The sequence below is a fragment of the Manis pentadactyla genome, chromosome 10 (genome assembly GCF_030020395.1).
Source record: "Manis pentadactyla isolate mManPen7 chromosome 10, mManPen7.hap1, whole genome shotgun sequence".
Lineage (NCBI taxonomy): Eukaryota > Metazoa > Chordata > Mammalia > Pholidota > Manidae > Manis > Manis pentadactyla.
Window position 1 is genome coordinate 42,863,513 of NC_080028.1, and position 25,608 is coordinate 42,889,120.

The 25,608-nt window shown below is 36.6% G+C and overlaps 2 protein-coding genes across 3 annotated transcripts in view; both read left to right on the forward strand.

The window, feature by feature from the left end:
- The window catches only part of LOC130679045 (olfactory receptor 6C74-like), a 266,982-nt gene extending 243,710 nt beyond the window's left edge, over nt 1–23,272 (forward strand). Inside the window, exon 4 of one of the 2 annotated variants that reach the window (XM_057486760.1) lies at nt 23,209–23,272. In XM_057486760.1, coding sequence (XP_057342743.1) covers nt 23,209–23,214 — 6 coding nt within the window. In that variant the 3' untranslated portion in view covers nt 23,215–23,272. Of the gene's footprint in view, nt 1–2,250; nt 2,371–23,208 lie in introns of those variants that run through there. The other variant, XM_057486759.1, reaches the window with a different exon arrangement.
- A 217-nt stretch (nt 23,273–23,489) lies between these two features.
- Nucleotides 23,490–25,127, forward strand: LOC130679053 (olfactory receptor 6C3-like). The gene has a single exon (XM_057486769.1). It carries the CDS (start codon nt 23,572–23,574, stop codon nt 24,163–24,165), a length of 594 nt encoding a protein of 197 aa, XP_057342752.1. The 5' UTR covers nt 23,490–23,571; the 3' UTR covers nt 24,166–25,127.
- The last annotated feature ends 481 nt before the right edge of the window (nt 25,128–25,608 follow it).

Genomic DNA, 25,608 nt, shown 5'->3' on the forward strand with positions numbered 1-25,608 from the left:
ATCATTTTATTGTGTAGTTATAAGATCCATAAAAGGGACATAAGAACCAATCAGTGGAGATAGGGTTAATTTCCTTTGACTGACAAATGAATCTTTGTTGTAAATTGTGATTTCCAGTCTCCATTTCTCAAATGCAATGTTGAGCATAATGGAGAACATATCCTCTTTAGCATGTTGAGTCTCTATCTAAAAATTTTCGAGCATTTCTTCCTCCAAAATTTCATCTTCTTAAAAATCCCATTCACATTGTTCTATATTCCTAAATTCCTGATAACCTCAATGACTGAAGACTAAACGAATTCCTGAATCATTGGTACAACTTTTTTTTTTTTGCATGTTTTTTGGGAGCTTCTTATGTTCCTATGTCCTGTGACTACTGTGTTGTGATCTAGAAACCACTTCATCACCTGATCATTCTGCATGGTAAAACGTGCTCCTGACTCGTACCAACTTGTACTCAGCTCATGGTAACTGGGTTACTAGATTATTCTCTTACTATAGTTGAGGTACAGATCAAAGTTCATTTGATGGTATGTAGATATCAAATTGTTTCAGCAGGAGTTGCTGAACACTATGCTATATCCACTGGATCATGAGAGAAAAACACTATGAGACATAAAATGGAAAATAGCAAACCCATTAAATACAAAATGCAATCTTTAGAAGATAAATATAATTAAGTTCTCAATAGTTAGAATTATCTGGAGAAAATGACAAGGCACAAATTACTGAGTGAGAGGTGACATCAGTATAGCTTCTATGGATATTTTAAAAAATGAAATATTAAGTCTGTGACTTGTTAATTTATATGAAATAAAATCCTTATTAACTTCCAAAATTTCCAGAATAAATTTATAAACTGAATATAACTGATAAAGTAAACAATTTGAAGTTACAAATGTTCCCATAGAAAAAAAAGAGACCTAGATTGCTTCACTTGTGAATTTTACCCATTTTTTTAAGAACTACCAAGTATATACAAATTCTTCCAAAAAAGGATAAAGGAGGGAATACTTTTCAATTCATTCTTAAGCCATCACTATCATAATGCAGGAAACAGGCAACATATTAAAAGAAATTATAACTTTAAAACATGTACCTTATGAATAACAGGTACAGAAATTCGAAGGGAATATATAAACAAGTCAATCCAATAATACGTAAAAAGGATCGTATACCATGACAAAGTGGAGTTTGTTTTGTCCATTTAATATGAGCAAGCATATCAATGTAATCCTTAAAATGTATGTGCCTACCAACAGAGTGCCAAATAATGTGAGGAAAAAAAATAACAGAATTGCAAAGAGAAGAAATGAATATACTATCGTAGTTGAAAGTTCAAGTTATGCCCAAAATGGACAGATCCAGCAAGCATAAAATCAGAGAGGACATAGTTGAATTCAACAATCAACTTCAATTGAGACAGCTATAGAACACATCAACCAACAATACCCACATACATATTCTTCTCAAGATCACCAACCTAGAACATGTTCTGGGCCATAAAACACATTTAACAATTTTTGTAGAATATAAATCATTCAATGTATTCTCAGACCACAATGTTATTAAACTAGGAATCAATGAATATAAACTGAAAAATCCTGAATTATGTGAAGATTTAAATAACACATCAAAAAATAAATCTCAAGAGAAATTTAAAATTTTGAAATGAGTGAAATAGAACAACTTATTAAAATTTGTGGGATACAGTGGAAGCAGTGTCTAGAGGGAAATTTATAGCTTTGACTGCATCTATTAGAAAAAAATATCTGTAATTAATCATCTAATTTTCTAACATAGGACACAGACATTAAATAATAATTAAGAATGCTACTATGACCACAAATTTAACAACCTAAATAAGTCCTTAGAAGTAATATTTTGTCAAAACTCACACAAGAGAAAATAATATGCGTAGGACTATATGTATTAATAATTCAATTAATGTTCAATAACCTTCGTAAACAGAGAGCAGCTACCCTAGATACACAACCAGGTAAATTCTTCCAAACACCCCAAGCTTCAGGTGGTGATCTTTGTCTTCCTGTTCATCACCTACATGAGCATCACTTGGGATGATGGGAAAGTGACCGTTATCACCCTCACCCAGATGGACTCCCACCTCCCCACCCCCACATACTTCTTCCTCAGAAATGTCTCATTAATATAGGCTTCATTCACAAGTGTCAGTAGATTTAATGATTGCAATGCTGAACTTTTTTCTTTTTTCTCTTTTCTTTTCTTCAGAGTCACTGAATTTTACCTTCCGGCTGCCATGTTCTCTGACCATTATATTGCCATCTGCAAACCCCTGCATTACAGGACCATCATGAACTGTTGACTCTGCACACTCCTTGTCTTCTCTTCGTGGCTACTTTCATTCTTAATCATATTCCCTGCACTCTTTTCACTCTTGAACCTTGTTACTGTACTCAGCTCATGTAGGTCTAATATTATTGGCCATTTTATCTTTGATTATTTCCCCTGCTGCAACTTTCCTGTTCAGACACAAAATTCTTAGAGATAATGGAGTTTTCCTGTGCTGTGTTTACTCTCATATTCACTTTGGCATTGATAATTCTGTCCTACATGTATATCATCAGAACAATTTTGAGGATTCCTTCTACTAGTCAGAGGACAAAGGCCTTTTCCAAGTGTTCATCCTATATGATTGTCATCTCCATCTCGAATGTCAGCTGCATATTTATATTAATTAAACAATCAGCAAAAGACACAGTGTCCCTGAGCAAGGGAGTTGTTGTACTAAACACCTTGGCAGCCCCCATCAGCATGGACCCCTTCATTTATAGCCTGAGAAATCATCAGCACATCAAGAGAGCATTCATGGACATAGCATGGAAGACTGTTTTTCACAAGCAGTTGAAACGATGCAGTGTAATGAATTAGGGACACATTGCAGAGCAATTCAAAAAACACAGTCATGAAATTTCAGGAGCATTTTCAAATCACAGTGGCCTCCTTTTCATCTTGTTCATTCACTTACTTATTTTCTAACAGTTCACAGGCACATTTGTTTAATGTAGTTCTCATTCAATTTAAATAACTTCTTGTACATCTTTCAGACATCCATTTTGTGAACCTTGTTATTTGTAACTTCTTAATATTTGAAAAAGTAAAATTGTATTTTGAGGTTTCTTAAGAGAAAAAAATATTATCATCGGGAATGGAGAAGACACCATAAATATTGATATCAAATTTTACTTTATACAGGAAATAAAAATTTTGTGATTTTGATTTGTGTTTGAAATGAATTCTCTTCATCATCTTTCAGTTCCTCTAGGAAAAAAATCATTAATTTAGAGCTCCCCAGTCTTTTCCTCCCCCAGCCGCTGGCAACTGCCATTCCACTACCTGATTCTATGTGTTTGAGTGTTTTAGATATTTCATATAAGTGAATTCATACAGATTTTATCCTTTTGTGAATGCCAATTTATTTAGTGTGAAGGTTTATTCATGTTGTCATGTATGACAGGATTTCCTTCTTTTTTAAGGCTGAATAGTATCCTTTTGTATGCATTTACCACATTTTCTGTATCCATTCATCCTTCCATGGACATTTAGGTTCTTCCGTATCTTGACACTTGTGAATGCTGCTTCAGGAAATATGGGAATATTAATGCCTCTCTGAGATCTTGCTTTCAAACATTTTAAGTACATACCTGGAAATAGGATTGATAGATAATGTGTTAGTGCTATTTTAACTTTTCTAAGAACCTTCATATTATTTTTCACAGGGACTACAAAGTTTTGCATTCCTACCGACACCGTACAAGGATTCTAATATCTCCACATCCTTGCAGCACTTAGTGTCTTTTGTTTTCTTGATAATAGCCATCCTAACAGGTGTTAGGTGATGAGTCATTGTGGCTTTGATTTGAATTTCCCTGATGATTAGTGGCATTGAGCATCTATCATATACCTGTTGGACATTTATTTCCTTATGTTTGTATGTCTTTGAAAAAAATGTCCACTCAAGTCTTTATTCCATTTATTAATTAGGTCTCCAGGGTTTCTGTTTGTTTGCCACTGACTTGTAGGAGTTCCATATATATTTTGAACATTAACCCTTACCAAATACAGTTTGTAAATATTTTCTTCCCTCAATAGATTTTCTTTTCACTCTGTTGATTGTTGATTGTTTCCTTGGCTGTGAAATAGCTTTTTAGTGTGATGTAGTTCTACTTTTCTGTTTTTGGTTTTATTGCTTATGTTTTGTGTGTCATGTCAGTTAAATCACTGCAAAGTCCAATGTCAGGAGGCTTTTCCCCTATGTTTTCTTCTAAGGAGTTTTAAAGCTTTACATCTTACACTTAAATCTTTAATTCATTTTGAGATGATTTCTGCGTGTGGATGCCCAAGTGCCCCTCTAGGCATCAGGCTCTTGGGATCTAGGCCCTGGCCTCCCCAACAGGAAGAGGGACCCCAACCTGCTGCCTTTACTGAAGACTGAAAAAGCCCAGCCTTGTCATTGGCCTTCACATCCACCAACTTATTGATAGGACCAAGAGCAACCCTCTTGGTCATGGGTAAACACATTTCCTTCCTCAGTGATAATCTTCAGAGTAGAATGAAAATGTAGAATTCTTCAAATGGGCACTATATTTCAGGAGGAATCTTTGGGCTGCGAGTTTTCTGCTCCTTACTCTCAGAGGGGAAATCTTCTTTAAATATAATTTTGGCAATGAAATTAATAGTTAAGTTTTTTCTGATTTAGGTTTTTCAAATGTATTGTAAAACGAATTATGCAATATTAACTTAACGCCAGTATTTGGAAACATGAAGCATCATTCATCTCCCCCAAAGTAGCATTATGAATAATTGTTTTTCCAACATATGTTTCTGTGATTGCTAATATTTGATATGCTATTGCTAATTAAGATCTGTACAGAAAACATTTGCATAATTCTGCTTCTGGTCAAAATAATTTAAGTAAGATCTTGTGTTTGAATTCTTAATTGTTAAATTTGATGTTTAGATAATTAGGTAATTAGTTGAATTTACGGCTGGATATATGACAATAGTAAGTGACTGTTTTTCATATCTAACGATGCAATTTTGTAGAAGATGGACAGTATGTTGAGAGTGTAGCTAAAATACTCAATCATGTTGCTGATTTGGCATCTGGTGTAGTCAAGTAGCCAGGTAACAAGGAGCAAGTGCAGGGGCCCTGAGCTGACATTATCCCCTTCCTCAATTGCATACTCTAGATATCTGACCTCAGAGTTCAAAGTAAATGTAAGCTTTGAATCCACTAACTGCCCTTATGACAAACAGTCTACCCTGCCCCCCAGGGCCATCCCATTAAGTGATCCTTAGATAAAAGCATCCCAAAACTCTGCTCCTTTTGGTTTGAATTGAACAATCTGACCATAGCAGGGAACCCCAAAGTTCCCCCTCCTCAGACCCTAATAAAGCCATGTGCCCAAGTCCTGCCCTGCTCTTTCTGCCAGCAGCCTGCCTTCCCTTCCCCAGGTGGCCCCCTGGAGAGTGCTGTGCACCTCCTCCAGGGCTTGTGAGTAGTGACCTCGCCTATCCCACTGTCCCTTGTGGGCTTCTGGTGAACCATGGCTCACCGTCCTATACCCTATTTCCTGGGCTCTACTTAATCGATGTTAATTTAGTAAAGTCACAACACAGTGGGAAGCAGCAGTCTTTTGGTGGATGGGAATTGACATGAGGGCTGGAAGGAGGACTTATTTACTGCCAGTCATATTTGTTCAGAAGTTTGTGATTTTATGCCCAACTCAAATGATAGGAATGTACATATGTGCAGAATAAGAAACGGTGGTCCAGTGAGGTCAAATTATGGCTCAAAAGACAGTATTTAAAAACCACCCAAATTAACACCATGAAGACTACTGAAATGCAACAAAAATTATAAATATATGCTGTTTATTTGTTTGCTTACATTTATCTACCATTTCTTATACGTATATGTGTATGTGCATGTATATGTGTATATAAATGTATATAAGTGTATGTACAATAGATGGTGTAAAATATACTACAGTAGAAATACCTAATGATATGATCAGTTCTTAAAGAGGTCACACTAGCTGTAATTTGTCTTTTTGCAACTGGGTTTACTTTTAAAAATTAGTAGATGATTCTATTTCAATTATTATCTCTCTAAACTGTCTCTAATCCTGAAAAAATAGCATGTTTCTGGTGAAGAATATGAGCTACAGACTATGACCACTTATGAGTGAAAAATTGTTCCCAGGTGATAAGCAATTAGTAGGATTCATGCAAAAGATTTATTTTCCCTTGATTTGTTCTTATTGCAAACATTCTCTGCTTCAGAGAAATAGCAAGTTAGGCAACTGAGAACAGAGATGTGTTTATGCACTCTGTTGATATTTTTAAGATTCTATCTATATTTAAAGAATCTCCTTTGATGCACATACTTTGCTTCTTACTGAGAAACTCGTCTAAGATATGACTTGGGAAAATCACACCAGAGTAGCTGAATTTATTCTTGGTTTTACAAATAACCCTGAGATGGAGGGTTCCCTCTTTGTTTTGCTCCTGGACATCTATACAGTTTGTCAGGTGACTTCCTTATTGTCACAGTCACCACTGTGGATCATGCTCTTCAAACACCCAGGGACTTCTTTCTCTGAAACCTATCACTTCTTGAAGTCTGTTTCATGCTGGTCATGGTGCCAAAGATGCTGGTAGATGTAGTGGTCCCCAGTAAAATCATCTCATTTGTAGGCTGTGGTACTTTTTTTTCAGTTCTGAATGTTTCCTTCTCTCTGATGGCTTTTGATTGCTTTGTGGCCATCTGTAACCCTCTCCACTACTCAGCATAATGAATGGTTCCTGTGCTTGTGGATGACTTAGAGGCTTTAGGGTGTCTGGCATTCCTGTCTCAATGCTGCAGACATCTCAGATAATGGTCCTTCCTTTCTGAGGATGAAACATCATAGACCACTTTTCTTTGTGGTGGTCCTCCAGTGTTGAAACTAATCACTCAGGGTACAACCATGTATGAAATGCAAGTATTTGCCTCCATGCTACTATTTATTATGTTTCCCTTTTTCTTCATTTTGGTCTCCTGCAGCCACATTATCATAACCACCCTGAAGATGCCCTCTGCTACTGGCTGGCATTCTCTGCTTGTTTGTCACACCTCATGTGGTGTTCCTTTCCTGTGGAATGGCCAGTTTGACCTACTTACCACCCAAATACCTCTGTTAATACCTGAGATTAAGAAGCTAATGTCACTGTCCAACACTGTCATCACTCCTATGTTGAACCCCATCATCTACAGTCTAAGGAACAATGAAGTGAAGGGGACAGCCAAGAGGACAATTACCTGAAGTTCTTGCATAAGTTAGATGTGTTTTTAGTCATATTTTAATTTAAACTTCTTATTGTAGATAAAACCTCAGTATTTTTATCATGTGCAAGTCAGTAATGGTAAATCATTTACCATCAATCTATGATTAGAATCTAAAAAGTAAAGATAATTCTCCCATGATAAGTGCTAGAGAGAAGAAGGTCTTTTTATGAACATTTCTACAGCAATTTCCTAGGTTTAGACTGTATTTCCCAAACCTAGTGCTTCTTTTTTCCCAAAGATAGCTGACTCAGGCTGTATAAATCTCTACTCCTTAATTATTAGTTGGTCATAATGTGGAGTTTTTAATGACAGATGCCGTTTTCTTTTTTACTTTATTATTATGTACCTCATTATGATACTATTTACTGAAAGCTGAAGTAGGTTTTCCACTGTAATCAAAATACTTGAAATATTCTATTCCTAATAAATGTCTCCCTGCTTTATTTGTAATTTGAATTTGGAGAGCATCAGCTTTATCTACCTTTACCTGTTAATACTGTCTCTATGTTATTATTTCACATTTTGTCCTCAGTCCTCTTTTCTTTGCTCTGTAATCCACCAGTTCACTTACTCTGCTCTTTCAAACTCCACCTTTCCAAATTCTTGAGTCATATTTTTATTGTCATTGAAATGAATCTCAGTAATATTTAGCACAATTGACCACTACCTTTTATTTATATAATTTATTTGCCCTGGTTAGATGACATATTATTATGCGGTTTTCTCTGACTGTTCTGGGTATTTTTTTGCTGGTTTCTCTTGTGACTGATTCCTTAATATTAGAATCCACAGAGCTCTAAGACTCCATCCAAACCCCTTCTTCTTTACAGTCTTTGTTGTCACTTCACTTATCCTAATGATGGAGCACTTCTGAGTCTAAATTGTATGTGTATGTGTGTGTGTATAAACTGGGTACAATGTTTCAAAATTGCTGAAAAATTTGAAAGAGTAGATTGAAGAAGCTTAGAGAACACTAGCAGAAAATAATAATAAAAAAACAATAATTAAGAAAATCAATTTACAAAGCGATGAAAAACCAAAGCAAAAAGAAACACTTTAAGGCAATAGGGGAAAATATATATTCCCTACATAGCAAAAAGAGTAACAGTTATACTTGACTTCTGTTCAGAAGCATTATAAGCAGAAAGACAGTTGAGTGACCACTTATAATTGTAAGTACAAAAATGAAAGTGAAGTGAAATTTTTCTTAAATAAATTAAAACACCAGGAATATATTGCCAGCAAACCTACATTACAAGAGATGTTAAAGGATTTCCTTCTAGCAAAATCAAAATGACACGTCAAAAAATTGAATTTCTCAAAGAATGAAGAGCTTCAAAATGGAGTAAAGGAAGGTAAAATATAATCTGTGTTCTAATCTTAATCACTGTAAAATTTAAGTGACTGAAACAGTGATGGTAAAAATGTTTTGTATATTTAATGAAATTAATGGCAAAAATACAAGAGATGAAAGGGATGTTTTAGGGATATATGATCATAAATTGCTTACACTTGAAGGGTGGAGTTATAAATTTTTTGAGGTCGGCAAAGATCATTTTGAAATATATATTCTAAACCAGTGGGCAAATGACAAATGGTTTTAAAAAAATATTCAAATTTTGAAAGTTAGGAAATACTCTTTAAAATATACTGTTAGGGAGGAAGTCTCTAGGAAAATTTAAAGAATTTGACATGAATCCACAGTGACACAAGTGTGGGAGAAGGAACTGGTCTTCCTGAAGGAAGAATACAAACATAGATAGATAGATAGATAGATAGATAGATAGATAGATAGATAGATAGATAGATAGACAGTAAGACAGATATGTAGACAGTCAGGCAGGTAGATACTCCATCTAGGAAGTGGATCTTATTAAACCTTCTCCCCTCCTTATATGTGGGCTGTTTTTTTTTTCTCCATTCTTTTTTATTTAATTCATTCTGTTATCATAAATCTACAATTACATGAGGAACATTATGGTTACTAGACTCCCCCCATCACCAAGTCTCCCCCAGAAACCCCATTACAGTCACTGTCCATCGGCATAGTGCTGTAGAATCACTACTTGTCTTCTATGTGTTGCACAGCCCTCCCTATGCCCTCTCCCCACATTATATGTGCTAATCGTAAGGCCCCCTTTCTTTTTCCCTGCTCTTATACCTCCCTTCCCACCCATCCTCCTCAGTCCCTTTCCCTTTGGTAACTGTTAGTCCATTCTTGGGTTCTGTGAGTCTGCTGTTGTTTTGTTCCTTCAGTTTTTCTTTGTGCTTATACTCCACATATGAGTGAAATAATTTGGTACTTGTCTTTCTCCACCTGGCTTATTTGACTGAGCATAATACCCTCTAGCTCCATCCATGTTTTTGCAAATGGTAGGATTTGTTTTCTTCTTATGGCTGAATAATATTCCATTGTGTATATGTACCACATCTTCTTTATCCATTCATCTACTGATGGACACTTAGGTTGATCCATTTCTTGGCTATTGTAAATAGTGCTGCAATAAACATAGGGGTGCATCTGTCTTTTTCAAACTGGGCTGCTGCATTCTTAGGGTAAATTCCTAGAAGTGGAATTCCTGGGTCAAATGGTATTTCTATTTGGAGATTTTGAGGAACCTCCATACTGCTTTCCACAATAGTTGAACTAATTTACATTCCCACCAGCTGTGTAGGAGGGTTCCCCTTTCTGCACAACCTCGCCAACATTTGTTGTTGTTTGTCTTTTGGATGGTGGTGATCCTTACTGGTGTGAGGTGATATCTCATTGTGGGTTTAATTTGAATTTCTCTGATGACTAGCGATGTGGAGCATATTTTCACGTGTCTGTTGGCCATCTGAATTTCTTCTTTGGAGAAGTGCCTATTCAGCCCCTCTGCCCATTTTTTAATTGGATTATTTGCTTTTTGTTTGTTGAGGTGCATGAGCTCTTTATATATTTTGGATGTCAACCCTTTATCAGATCTGTCATTTATGAATATATTCTCCCATACTGAAGGATACCTTTTTGTTCTATTGATGGTGTCCTTCGCTGTACAGAAGCTTTTCAGCTTGATATAGTCCCACTTGTTCATTTTTGCTTTTGTTTCCCTTGCCCGGGGAGATACGTTCATGAAGATGTCACTCATCTTTATGTCCATATGTGGGCTGTTTTAGTGACTTGCTTCCAAGAAGATATTATATACAGTGAAAAAATATCATTGTTTTTTACTGGAAAACTATATATTAAGTTGTCAGGGAAAATATTAACAGTAATAAGTCACATTGATGTCATTTACCCTCTAATATGATGAAATGAGAAGCACTTCTCCATTCTTGTATTCTTTCCCTAAATACCAAATGTTAACCCACTAATCCTTAATAAAAAAAGGGAGAGAGAAATCCAAACTGAGAAACATTTTTTAAATTGCTTCACATGTCTCCTCTAAACAAACAAGTAAATGAACAAGAAAAGACTGAAGAGTAAAGTCCAGGCAACACTATGGAGACTGCATGAGTAAATGCAATGTAGTATCCTGGATTAGATGCTGCAATAAAAAGAAGAGAATATTGAGAACACTATTGAAATAGAAATGAATTTACGTCTCTAGTTAATAGTAATGTACCAATGCTTCCTTTTTGTTGTATCTTTTATTTTGACAATAGGATACTGATAATATGAGATTTGTACATTCACAATATCTGGGTTAATCTTTCCCAAATGAAAGGGCTGAAAAACAACCCGCCCCCTAAAACACAAATTACGCGTGTGATTAGAGCAAAATAGCACTGAGGACTTGAGAAGCCAGGAAAAAGGAGAGAAGGGTACTTACTAAGTGGATCCCCACATTCTTTAAGTTTTCTCTTCAAGTCTCTTGCTCTTTTGTATGCAGTGCATGGAAAATGCCCCAGCAGGAAATGGTGGGCCGCTGCTTTCCTCTCTCACGTGGGGCTGGGGAGAAACAGTCTGAATTCTACGAATGCATCTATCAATGCAACCAGGACATTTCTTAGAGACAGACAAACCTCCATAAAAGGGAATGGATGACTAAAGAACCTGACATTTTGCAATGTTACTTCCCTAAACTCATTTGATAAATCCTTAGTAAAAAAGCAATGGTAAACTGAGGCCACCAGTACAAAGTAGCATCTGCCTGATGAAGAAGCTGAGAATCTAAGAGGACATTCCTGAAATCTCCTAGTCTCTGAAGACAACAACTTGACGCTATGGTTTGCCAAAGTGGAAGAGCATAGATAAATCCCTAGGCTTTTAGTGGAGAACACTGAGATCTTATACCCTAACAATAAACACAGTGAATTCATCGTTTCACGAAAAGTATGGATCATATTTGAACAATCTCATGACATGCTTTTGTCAAGGTTGTGTGCCTTTACCTGTGTACCACAGTAAATTAAATCCTATTTGTCAGAACAAACCATCATTCAGAGCCTATAACATTTGCCTAGTTTTAAATATCCAACAGAAATTCACATGAGTACCAGAGGGAGGCTCAAATGACCAAAATCATGAAAATAACTGAAATAGGAAGAGGCCCAAGGACATCTACATATATTTATCACACAGTCTGTAAAATAATTGGAAATGATATTTTCTTCAGGATCTCACAAATATATGATTTTAAATGATTAGTATTGATGTTCAGGAAACACTTATCCAATATTTGGAAGTGGAAAACAGGGGTTCTTGAACTGGAAAATTAGGAAAAATATCCAGAAGTATTCTTAGAAAAAGAGGTATGAACATATGTTCTTAAAAATGGGACACAGTAAAGAAATTAAACATGAAATATCAGTCCTAGGAAACTAGTTTTGATAATAACAAAGGTTTGGTAGAAAGTGAGAAAAACAAGTATCCCAAAGGTTAAACAACAACAAGAAAAATATTTTTGTCTTATTTAAATATTCAGGCTGGTATGTTGAAACTCTTCCATGAAGTCATTGTGTCTCTGATCTGGTGTGGCCTGCGATGGTGTCCAGAAGCTGGGTGTGTTTCCTCTTACTGATTCCCTTTCCCCAGGGTGATTGCTCATACTCATGGCTCCCAGGGGCTTGCCACCTGTTTTCCCTGCAATGGTGGGCGAGTAAAGAAGGAAAGGAGAGCAAGCCCTATTTACCAAGTAATTATCCCTGGAAATGTTAGGCAGAAACAGACATAAGCAGGGTGGACCGAGAATAAGGACAGTTAAGTCCATTAAAAGGGACTCAAAGAGTTAACCAGATAAAATTAGAAAGCCAGAAAAGACTCACTGAGTTAATGAGTTAATGAATTGAAGTTCCAAAGGCCAGTAGTAACTTAGAATGTCTGGACATTCCCCAGAGAAAGAACAGCATCTGAGCACAGCCCATGTCTTCATTGTACAGATTAGATAATGCCACTGTGATAGCTACTTACCCTGCAAAGAAGCCCAGCGTATTCTTTAATTTAACCTATATGTGTTGGATTCCCCCAGAGGAGGACGCCGCCCCAAATCACTCACAAAAGGCGTCTCTTGATGCAACAAGCAAGAGGAATTTATTCAGGAACCAGCTAGCTGGGGTCCAAGTTAGCCCGACACAGCGGGTCTCAACAAGGACCCCGAGCACTCAAAACCAAGGGTTTATATAGCATTTTCAAAACACTTAACTCTTAGTAATTTTCCACAGCTGCACATTATCTTTGCAAGACATACATCCTGGGGTTAAGCGAGAGCAAGATAAGACCACTCTTCAATTGTTAGGGAGGTTCTGCACTATAAGCTTGGTATGTAGGATTAACTGACCAAGGTTAGCTGACCGAAGGCCACAGCTGCCCCCATCCCGGTGTTCATGATTAACTTGTTTTCCAAGGCCTTACCCAGTTCCAGTTTTTTTTCTTTTAAGTCACAACTTCAGAAAACTGCTTCTAGGCCCTTAAGATGGCTACTCTTATGCTAACTTATTCTCATTCTTACATTCCCCTCTTCTTCTTGTAACTATTTCAATCATGAAATTAGAGGTCATCTGTTTGGTAGTGCAATAGGGGAAAGGCACAATATGAACGGCACAGTCTTAGCTTTTGAGGGTTGTCTTTGTCCAGCTGACGTGGTTATCTTGGAATAGTTTTTGAGAACGGTGTGTGGGTCAGCTAAACAGCGTTGGTGTCTCTGGACTCGCACCTGGTCACTTTAGGGGTCTTCTGGTGATTTTTAAGCTGGAGAGGATTCTCAGTAGGTTGGGCTTTCCACGTGAGATGGTCGTCAGCTGTCTCGGCTGAGACAACGGGTTTCACATGAGATGCGTGGATCCAGGCGGCAATCTTACTAACTTTGACTGCTGTTGGGGTGGTCAGTAACACTAAGTAGGGTCTTTCCTACCGTGGCTCAAGGGTCTGCGCTCGGTGTCGCCTTACAAACACAAAGTCTTTAACTTGGAACAGGTGGGCTGCTTCTGAAGTGCCGGGCTCATAGACTGCTTTTAGTTGGGTCTACACTTCTCTTTGGACTGCCTGAAGAGCTTTTAACTTATTATATAAATCGCGGTTGTCAGTCTGGGTAACGGGGAAGGGGTTTTTGAATATTAAAGATAATTTCTTTCCTTGATTTCTCTCTGGGACACTGGCGCCTTGGTTCGGGTGCACATCAAAAGATTGCATGCCCAGCCTCTAAGGTGGGCTGAGATATTGTCTATTTGCTAAAGAATCTTGCTTTTTACTATGCTGTCTACAACTGGGTCTGCATGCTAAGTCAGTTGCTCAGCCTGCAAAATTACCCAGTCAGATCTGAAGGAGGAAAGACAGCACACAGGCCTGGGCTTTTCAGTATGCTAAAGTGAATCTTATACACGATTACAAATGATTAGCATAATAAAACATGTGCTACTTTTCTTTATCTGGGGAACATTAACTGATCTCACTGAAGAATGATTCCAGAGTTCCATGTTCAACATAGTTCTAGTAGGGGGGAGTTCCAGCATGTAGTTACATTGCTCTGATTGCAAACATCCCGCCCCGCCTCCTCCAGAGGCCCTCACCCCACTCCGTCTAAGCCCACGGTCCCTGTCTCATTCTCTCTTCTACAGGTAGAGACTCTAGCTGCTGCTAGGGAAAGGGGGCGATGACCGCTCTGTCTGCTTCCTGCTGAGAAGGGGGCACAGTAAAGAGTGCAGCTAGGTCTCTATCACTGGTCAGTTGAGAGGGCCTCAGAAGGCTGGCGCTTCTATTCTGGGTTTCGTTTCTATTACTATTTGCAGTTTTGTGGCTTCTAGGCAAGATAAAACAAATTGTGTTATTAGGTTATTTAGCAACATCTGGAGTTGGATTTTCTATTCTGGAAGGAGGCTGCATTATTGAAACAATACTTTAAAATCACTTTCATTTTTATTAGAAGTAACCAGGTTAAGAAAATAATTAACAGCTGGCTTGATTATTTGCACAAGTGCAGCAAGAAGAGCAATTGATTACACAGGCTCTTTTAAATATGCTTTGCTGGAACTTTTTGCAAGGAACCTCAGATTGAACCTTTAAGGGCCTCTTGAGGCTAGACAGCCAAGCCAGACCTGCCATCAGGCTTTGCCTGCAGTACCTGTAGATTTGGATGAATTCCTCTCTTCTCGAGGTCTCTGCACCTGCCAGGAAGCGACTTTCTTTATTCACCTGGTAAGGCTGCTGGGAACTCTGCAAGCAAGGTACCAGGCTAGTTCTTCCAAGGGGCTTTGTTGGCCCTATAAAGTCAATCTTAGTTCCTTAAAGTTGTTCACATCTGAGTCCATGCACATGTCTCCCAGGTATGACATTCCAGCCAAAGCCCTGGCAGTATAACCAGTGTTCTTAATTAGTCTTCTCACAAGGAAAGCAGATTCTTACTAAACTCGTGCAAATAAACATACTGCCATGGAATACAAAAACAGTCACCGAAAGTTTTTAAACTCTGTAAGGATCAGGTAGAGAGAAGGATGTCTCAATTCTGCTTATAAAGACAGCCATCTACTAAACTGTTGTCAGCTTAAGAGAACAAGCTCAAAACACTATCAGCAACATTCGAAACAAAAAGACACAAAACCATTTTCTTTAGTTTATGTAATCTTATGCAACTAATACCTGTTCTGCTGAAATCTAGTTCTTTACCAGTCCAGGAACAACAAAACAGTGACTATAAATGACAAAAAACTTACAAATGACAATGGTCAAAGATCCGACGAGAGCCCACTGTAAGACAGTTGACATAAGGAAATTCTGATATTTCTTTAATACAAAACATTCAGTAACAAAGTTTGGCATTATTCTCTTTGACAGTGCTTTCCTGGTAAATATATATATATATCAGATAAATAAGCCAAATTAGTCAAATACTTTCTCTAATGAGAAAAAATTATTCTGACATGTTCCAGGGGCCCTCTGGAAAATATCAGAGTTAACTAGAGGTAAAAGCACTTTTTTGCATTTAATTCTTTTAGAACTGTCTATCATTACACATTTATTGTCTATATACCCAGCACAGTAAATGAGATATCTTAAAAAGGTGGGGCAGCAGGGGAGACTGCTGCTGTCAGTTTTTAAAGACAATATATACAAAGTCAAAAAATTCTAGGTTACCAAGCATTCTTGAGAGAATGGTAGCAGATGGTAGATTTTTCTGCTTTCATTTTCAGGAGGGGAAAAAAGCTACAATAAGAATTCACATTTAGCTGAAAGAACTGTCTAAACTCAAGGCAGAGTATAATATCACTAGGCATACAAAAGACTTGTTAGAGATACATACAAAGAATGAATATGGCTATAGTCAAATTCAACTTAAAAGTTTAAGCAGAATCTCAAATTTAAATGTCTCTTTCCTTCACACAGATATTCAGATTTGACCAGAAATATGCTTTGAGATGAAAGAGATCAGGCATTTTACTTCTTCATTTAGGGATTGAGAAATGATGACCTTTGGCTTTCTAACCAGCCATTTCATTCATGGCGTCAATAGTGGGTTGTGGTGACATGGAAAGTTATGCTGGATATTTGGATGGTTTAAAGATTATATACAAACAATAGCTTACAAACAGTGAAAATAATAAGAACATATCTCAGCATAAGTGTCTAAGACCAGATACAAAAAAGCAGAGAAAGTGCTTAAGTCTACAGGTCTTCTCTGAAAGCTTCAAGAATGTTTTACTCTTTAATAGTAGATAGAGCTTTTAATAGAATTTGCATAGCAGTTTATAAGATCATTTGCATTAAAAAATATGGAGAGTCCTCCATGTTTTTTAAAACATACAAACATATCTACAGCATATAAATTAAACAAGAAGACCTGGTGGTTCTCAAAAAAATCTATTACAACCTTTCTCAAAAGTGGCCACATGTTTGTCCATCTAAACTTTTACAGTGAAACCTGTTTTTCTGGGAGAAGCATAATCTTGTCCAGATTCTACACAGTTTAATTTTTAAGAATAAATTTTGGTTTGTTAACTAAGTGCATTTAATCAGCTAAAAAAAAGCTTTGTTACCATTCTGCTTAGGAGGATAAATTAAGAAAACAAATAATCAGTAATAACTTTAATCATTTGTTGGTTAGAGAGATTTTTCTACTTGTAAAAATATAAGGAATAAATAATTCAGTTTCTCATGCCATGCAATCGTTTTCAATAACAAAATATTTCAAAGGCAAATAAAGGTTACACAGTTGTTAACAAACTTTAGCTTTTAGTCTTTTTAATATTAAGATTTCATTTTTTAAAAAAATATTCTGGCAACTCACTGAGACTTTAAGCATGAGAAACTGCTTTGATAAAACAATTAGAGAACTCTTTGCAATCTTTCAACATTAAGAGCAGACTAACAGTTAAAGAAAACTGTTTTTTGTTTTGTTTTTTTAACTGGAAACAAAATTCTAATTTTGCTGTGCACTTGATATCAAGACTCACTTGCTTTAATTTCACATAGCATGACTATATCTGTAAGAATATAGTAATTTATTCTTCATTTGCCCCATGGTCTCAAGCACATAAACGGGTGAGAATTATGCCTGGGCTTGCCTGGGTTTGTCCCGCCTTATCTCTAAACATCTTGACCTTCCTCCAAAGCAACAAGCTGAGCGGATCCGCTACAACAAAAGGCACCACGCTGCTGCACCACACTGCTCTCTCTTTGTCTCTGTCTCTCTGTCCCTCTCTAACAAACAGCTGCACTTTAGAACAAAGCCACTTTCTTTTATCAAAAAACACATTCTTTAGCATGCAGACGAGTTTCCATTCTTCATACCTTCTCTTATTAAAACATACATCTTTTAGCATAGAGAAATGTTTTCCTTATTTAAGTAGTTTTCATTAGAACTTAAAATCATTTGATACTTTAACTTTTAGTGAACACTGAAAAACAGGCCACCGTAAACTGTTACACTAGCATTCTTCATCTATGAACATATATTATCATTTTGGAAATGTGCTTTACAACACAATTTCTCATTAAGCACAAAATATGTCTATATAACTTAGCAAACTTTAAAAATTTTGGTTACCACAAAAATTCTCAAGCTGTTTGCATACATACACACTGTTATACATTAATACAGTATTATTATTAAGATGTTTATTTGCTACACTTGTTTACTTATTTTTAGCAACCATGCCAGATTACTTAGAAAACTTTTACTAAACATTAGACAAAGTCAAGCTTTTCTTCAAGCATTTTCTTGAAATGTTTAACATTTTCCATCAGATTTTCTGGAAGTTTTAGAATGCCCAATTTTCACAAGCGCTTGTCTTTAAATCAATTTCATTAATACCATCCGGAGGTAGAAAGATATTTTCATTTACACACTTAGACTCACAAACATACAGACTGAGACATAATGATAAGGTTCCCTCCAGCAGCCAGCCAACATTAAAGGATGGCCACTTGAGGTGCAGAAAACACGAAATTTTCTCTTCCTGATGTCCGTGCTCAAATTGTGAGCTCTCTCCCTAATGTCTGAGAAAAATGGTCTGTCATGAGAGACAAGGGGGTCGTCTGCGTCTGTCCCATTGTCAGTATAACAATAATTAGACACGTAAAAGACACAAAAAACAAAGACACACACAAATTAGACACACAGCGGCCGCGTTTAGTTCTCCTCAGAGTCTCAAACAGAAACCGAAAGGAATCAGAGGGTTGATACTCTCGGCGCCCAAAAATCAATCCTATCTCATCAGGTTCACTTTGCCGGAAAAACAGACGGGAGGCTACCAGGTGTCCCTGGCCCCCCAACCTCCCCGAGGCGTCCCCCAGGGTTGCAGCCTGCGGTGCTCCTAGTACGTCTACCGACCGCAGTCTCGACCCCTTTACGGGATCGGGACAGCTGCCAGACAACGGGTACCCTTTCAGAATTCTGACCGGTCTCACTGAAAAACAGAAAACAGAATACAGACAACCCAAGGCGCCACTAATCTTACCTCTTCCTCCAAGAGCGACTTCGGGAGTGAAGCGGGGTGAGCGCAGATCCCGGATGAGCCCCCAAATGTTGGATTCCCCCAGAGGAGGACGCCGCCCCAAATCACTCACGAAAGGCGTCTCTTGATGCAACAAGCAAGAGGTTTATTGTTATTCCAGCTAGCTGGGGTCCAAGTTAGCCCGACACAGTGGGTCTCAACAAGGACCCCGAGCACTCAAAACCAAGGGTTTATATAGCATTTTCAAAACACTTAACTCTTAGTAATTTTCCACAGCTGCACATTATCTTTGCAAGACATACATCCTGGGGTTAAGCGAGAGCAAGGTAAGACCACTCTTCAATTGTTAGGGAGGTTCTGCAAGATAAGCTTGGTATGTAGGATTAACTGACCAAGGTTAGCTGACCGAAGGCCACAGCTGCCCCCATCCCGGTGTTCATGATTAACTTGTTTTCCAAGGCCTTACCCAGTTCCAGTTTTTTTCTTTTAAGTCACAACTTCAGAAAACTGCTTCTAGGCCCTTAAGATGGCTACTCTTATGCTAACTTATTCTCATTCTTACATATGCTGTTTCTCCCTCTTCTTCCTGCCCCTGAATCAGGGCAGGAGAAAGACCTTGCAAGTATAAATAAACCTATGCAGACAAAGAATGATGGGAACCAGACCCACACAGTCACCTAAATAACAGTGTTTTAAGACAAAACTTCAGAGGAATTATGAATCACCTGTGTACATCATGCCTTATGCTGACCCTTACCCAAAATGCCCTATAAAACTCCAGACCCCAAATCCTTAAGCACACCTCCTCTGTGAGGTTGCCCACAGTTCCCTTTCTTTGAGTGTGTCACTCTCTCTGTTTCACTCCAGATAGTTGGGAAGGGGCTACTGAGAGCTCCTGGCTTGCAAGTACCCATCTCCTGGGTGACCTGGGCGCAGATGCCACTATACCATCCTGCTCCTTAGTATCCTGCCTGAAAATCTCCTTTCTTTACCTTTGGAAAGTTCTCAGAAGATAGTCTCACTCCGTCCAGTGCTCTTCGGCTCCCCTATTTCCTGGGGTGGTGGGGACTCAGGTCCCATGCAATGCAGATTCAAGCGGACACTGGATGCCAGGTGACCAGCCATAGGAGTTGGCAGGGGTTTATGCCCTATGCAAAGTGGGAGTTCAATGAGCTTCCCTTTCCTCCCTCTGTTTTCCCTTCCTCTCTGGTTTATTCAAGTAAACCTTTGTCTGCCTTGACTCTGGCCCACTCCTCACTTGGAGTGTATTCAAATTAAACTTTCACTCTGCTTCACAACTGTGTCTCTGCCCTTCAGTGCTTTGCTGTGGGGGGGACAAGAACTGAGGAGGACAAGCTCAACCCGCTAACAGAAATTGCACATTATCTCTATTTACAGTTTCGAACAGAAGTCAGCTACATGGCTACAATAAATTGCAAGGAAGGCTAATTATAGGCATAGGTTAATAATCTATTAATATAGAAGAAATGGAGAATGCTTTGAAATTCTGAAATTTTTAAAATCTACTTTAAAATCCTCTAGATAACATCACAAAGACTATTGGGAGAAAAGATGACTTCCAGAAAAGAAATCAAATGGCATAAAGGACATGAGATGCTAGTTGTATCTGGAGTATTAATCATGGTGTATTTAGCCTGAGGTACAATTTTTTCTATGACTGGCTAAATTCTCCAATTTATAATGTCTCTTTTATTGCCAATTAAAATAATTCTATTTTGTTTCCAAATCCTCGTGTCTATATATAGGATTCCAAACATCAGTATGGAAAGGCAAGCATATATTAGGGAAATCTCTACTGAATTATCTGGAGAGTTTAAATTAGTGTCTTCTTTTTCCATAGTTATTTTTTAAAATATTTAGTGCCTATGAAAAGCCTTTGGACACATATAAATATTTGATCCTTTGGGAATAGTGTTCTTGCATCTCATATCCTACTGAGAATTCATCATAATCATTAGATGTTCCCCTTCGGAGTTCAAAAAGCGTAAATACCCCATGAGATTAGTGTTTGTTAATTTATATAGCACTGCAAATAACACTTAGAAAAATATTTATTACATGAATAAGTAAATGGTAGTAATGGGAATATTTAATACAGGAGTCTAAAATCTGAAAAAAGAACAACAAAATGTTTATGAAGTTGCCATTTATGCAAAGAAAAACAGGCGTAGATTGCAGTTAGCCTGAGCTCCGCCAGAGAGGAGCGGGCTGCCCGTGTGCTCTCTACAGCTGGGTGATGAAGCAGCGAAATGTGGAAGCAGAGGAGTTACATTTTGTCGAAAAAAATCTGTGCATATTACATCTTCTTAAAAACGGTATTTGAGTTTTTAAGTGTTTTTCGCAAACTGTTTTAGGGCTCAAAAATATGAAAAGAATTGGCATATCTAAAATTTAAAGACCATTTCTTGTAAGATATATTTTAGCCCCTGTTTTCTAATTTCAGCATTATACATTTAATATTATCTCTTCTCACCCTTTAAATTTTGATTTAGGGAAAATGGTGAAAGAATACAAATAGAATGCAATCATAATTTAGTATTAAAAACTCTTCCTTTTAAAAATTTATCTGATAGTCACAATAAGTAATACAACTAAGCGTATTGCATTCACAGGCCTGCCTTCTAATGGTTTGCTAATGTGACCTTAATTTTTTACATTCTGTTTTGGTAAAAGTTGGTCTATTTGACATGGAACAGTTCTAATTAGGTGTATTAGATATGTGCATTCCTGCAATAATGCCATGGGTGTGATTTGTGTAAATGAGGGAAGATGTATAATAATTGCTACAGTTACATGAATGTAAAAGGAGTGTGAATGTAAAGGGAAAATTGTTAGTCATCTCTTTTCACACAAACTGTGTACACGATTAACATAACTTTGAGAGAAGGTCTTATTTTTTGTATCTTAGTATCCTCCTATAAACTCCTCTTGATATTAAAGGAAAAAACTTTTATTTTACTTTATATGTTTATTTTAATTTATGTATGTGCCTTTTCAAAAATAATGCATGCTTTAGAGGTTGGAAACAATTACCTTGATATTATCAAGACAGAAAACATTGTGTTATCTAGGGTCCACCACTAAAATTTAAACTTTTTCTGTGTTTGATGATGAAGATAATTTTCTTTAGGGATATTATTAATTTTTTTTAAAGAAATGCACTAATATCTGTCTATAATTATTTACAAAAAAAGTTTTTGAAAGGACAACTTTGGAAAACACACTCTTTCAAACTATTCCTGAACTTCCATTTACTACCTGTGCAGAACTAAACAACATAACTGTCTTAATACATACCTGATGTTGAGAATAGTTTTCTATAATTAACATTTTCTTAATTATGTGTTAGCCGAACATTTAAATATACTATCTTAGGGAAAAGTATGCATCCTGAAATTCATCTCACCACTATTCTGAGATTCACTATGTGTTTAATAATTTAATTACCAAACACTGATTCCTCATCTCTTTTATGCCATGCTGATCTCAACATTATTCATCATTACAGTCTTTGCTTAATAAAAATAATAAGATAAAATAATCAAAAAGAAAAGAAGTACGTGCAGAGAAATATAATTGGTAAATTTTTGGTTGTATAATTTTTTTTACAAATATTAACTTACTGTTACTTATATATTACTAATTTCTGTATTTTTAATTTTTCAAAATTTTACTTGCTTATTAACTTATTTTTAATATTCTTTAGAATTTTTCACCAAACTCACTCTCCTATCTCTAAAAAACCTTTCTTACCTCTCTAGGTTTCTGTAAGCTTTGTTTTGATCTTTCTTTTCTTTGACCTCTCATACTTCATACAATGTCCTGAATACATATTTTTATATTTCTATCTACTTTTTTACTTTTCCCCTCATTCTTCAGTTGATTTTAACAGGTCTATTCTCAAATGCACAACATGCATACGAAAATGGAAATTAGCATTGTGGCTACTGATTTTCTCACAGTGCGAGGTAGGTAGGGTAGTGATCATAACAGATGTTCAGGAAACATGTTTGTGTGTGAGAGACAGAGAGAAATGCAACTTGGGCTGAAACACTAATAATAATAGGTACTGACTTGCTCCTCATATGCAAACTTCTTATATTAAACAGAAATAGCATACATCCTAAAGTCTTGCATAAATCCGAGAGAGAAAAACTTTCATTCTAGGTTTTGAATAGTCCCTCTAACCTGTTTATAAATTATTCACATAAAAACAATGAACAGTTACTGTCATCATTTAGGTTATCCTTTAGTAGATTTGCAAACTAAAGATTGAACTCTCTGTCTAGATACCCTGGAAGGCAAACTACTGTTCTTCCTGCCGTGACCATCTTTGGAACGTGAATGAGCCTTGTTTCGCTCCAGCTGAAACATGATGTTCACCACAAGTTATCACTGTAACTTTTCCATTGAGATCCTCATTTTTTTTTTCTTCTTTTTGCATTTAGACCTGACCAAGTAGAGGACAGTAATGGGGAACCACACAAGAGTGACAGTGTTCATCCTAGCAGGTCTGACTGATGATCCACAGCTGGAGGTGGTGTTGTTTTCCTTCCTGCTGCTCACCTACCTGCTCAGCATCACCGGCAATCTGATCATCATCACACTCACCCTGCTGGATACTCACCTCAAGACCCCCATGTACTTCTTCCTTCGGAATTTTTCTTTCCTAGAAATTTCCTATACCACTACATGCATCCCTAAATTGCTGGTAATGATGGCAACTGGGGACAAAACCATATCCTATATGTGTTGCTCAGGTGTTTTTTGCCTTCCTTTTCAGAGCATCTGAATTTTACCTGCTGGCAGCTATGTCCTATGACCGCTATGTTGCCATCTGTAAGCCCCTGCATTACACAGCCATCATGAGCACTAAAATCTGCACACAGCTTGTCTTCTGCTGTTGGCTTGCTGGGTTCTTTACCATCTTTATACCTCTCCTCTTGGGCCTAAACCTTGATTTCTGTGACTCCAACATTGTAGATCATTTCTACTGTGACACAACTCCTCTCATGCAGATCTCCTGCTCAGACACACTGCTCATCGAGACGATGGGATACATTTCTGCTGTGATGACACTCGTGGTCACCTTGGCAATGGTGATAATATCATATACGTATATTGCGATAACAATTCTAAAAATCCCTTCAGCTAATCAGAGGAAAAAAGCTTTTTCAACATGTTCTTCTCACATGATTGTGATCTCCCTTTCTTATGGCAGCTGCATCTTCATGTATGTTAAACCATCAGTGAAACAGAGAGTATCTTTTTCCAAGGGAATTGCAGTTCTCAATACCTCTGTTGCACCACTTTTGAACCCTTTCATCTACACCTTACGGAACCAACAGGTAAAAAAATCCTTCATGAATATGATACACAGGGTTGTTTCTCTCCCAAACAAATGACTATCCTTTTGCAGCACATGTAAAGAAACAAACAAAAGGACCCTGGCAATACCAGTGCATCCAATCGTAGCTTCCAATACATAGTTTCCTCCTTTATTTTGATTTCCTTCCTTTGATATTTATCTTTATCTCATTTCAAGCTTTATTTTCAAAAAGCTTGGTCTCAAAGAAGTTTGTTTTCTTTATAGACTTCATTATAGATGATTTTCACTTTACATCATTTCCTGTTGATACCTGGAAACACTGAGCTAAGTTCTTCAATCTGTCACTTTTATAATTGAAATCTAGTTAGTCTAGAATATAAATATATTTAATTAAAATATATTGAATGTAGCATGCAATGTAAACTTTTTATCATTCTTTATTTGCACTTAATTACTACCTACTTAAAACTAATATTCATTTATATTTTTTGTAATACTACCAATTTTTGTGTTAACTCTACTTAATAAAAATTAAATTGTGCGTGGGTTAGCAATTAGTGTTGATGTTCAAGTTAGAAAGTGTGTATTAAAAATAAGATAGTTGTTTTGAAGTACATTCTATAGAATCTAGATTTCTGTTTTCTGTTAGTACATTGTTAACATTTAGATGTATTTCAGTTGTAGATTAAAAAATGTGTTTTCTTACTGGTTTATTTTAAAAATTAATAATGACGTACAATACTTATTAGGTGTTTCCATACTCAAAAAGCACTCTTTAACACCTTGAATACTTCTGAAGCTACCTGAAAACTGCTTGTAAATGATTGTAAAATAAGGAGAACAATGCTAATTCAATGTATTTATTCTTTCCATTTGTATCCAATATACATATATAACTATACTTCCTACCAGTGAAACCAAAATAGTAGGATAAACTAAACCTTTTCTTTAGGATGTTTTAATTCTTGCCATAGTCTGGAAATTCAGGGATTCAATTTCTGTGTCATGACCAGAATTTTAAAATATTACATATAATAAAATAATTTTTTCATAGGAACACAGTATGTCATGTGATTTTTTTGCAGAAATGTCTGTGAATTAGGCCTCAATTTAATTTTCATTTCCTTTTTATTTTAAGTTTGTCCTTGATTTGAAGAAAATATGTTTGGAAAATGCCATCTATAACACCAAAATAAAACATAGCCAGGGAGAACAGTTGATATAGCCTGTAATGGACTGGAAAGTTTTGTAGGTTTTTGTATAATCTGTTAATGAGTCAGATCTTAAGAAGATATTTGAGTCATAAATATGATTTCAGGAATAATGGTTATTGAAACAATTGATTACATTATCCCTTGATCATTTATATATATACATTTTCCATTTTGAGAAAAATGTTCTAATGTTCCTGATGCAGTATCTAACTTTAAAAAATTTTAAGAGCATCGAAAATGAAAAAAATACATGTAACATAATGAAGTAATCTAATAAAACCAAAACCTGAAGCTCTCTCAATATG

Bases quoted from the DNA above. Each gene is read 5' to 3' on its own strand.
- LOC130679053 (XM_057486769.1), top strand. From the start codon at position 23,572: ATGTCCTATGACCGCTATGTTGCCATCTGTAAGCCCCTGCATTACACA.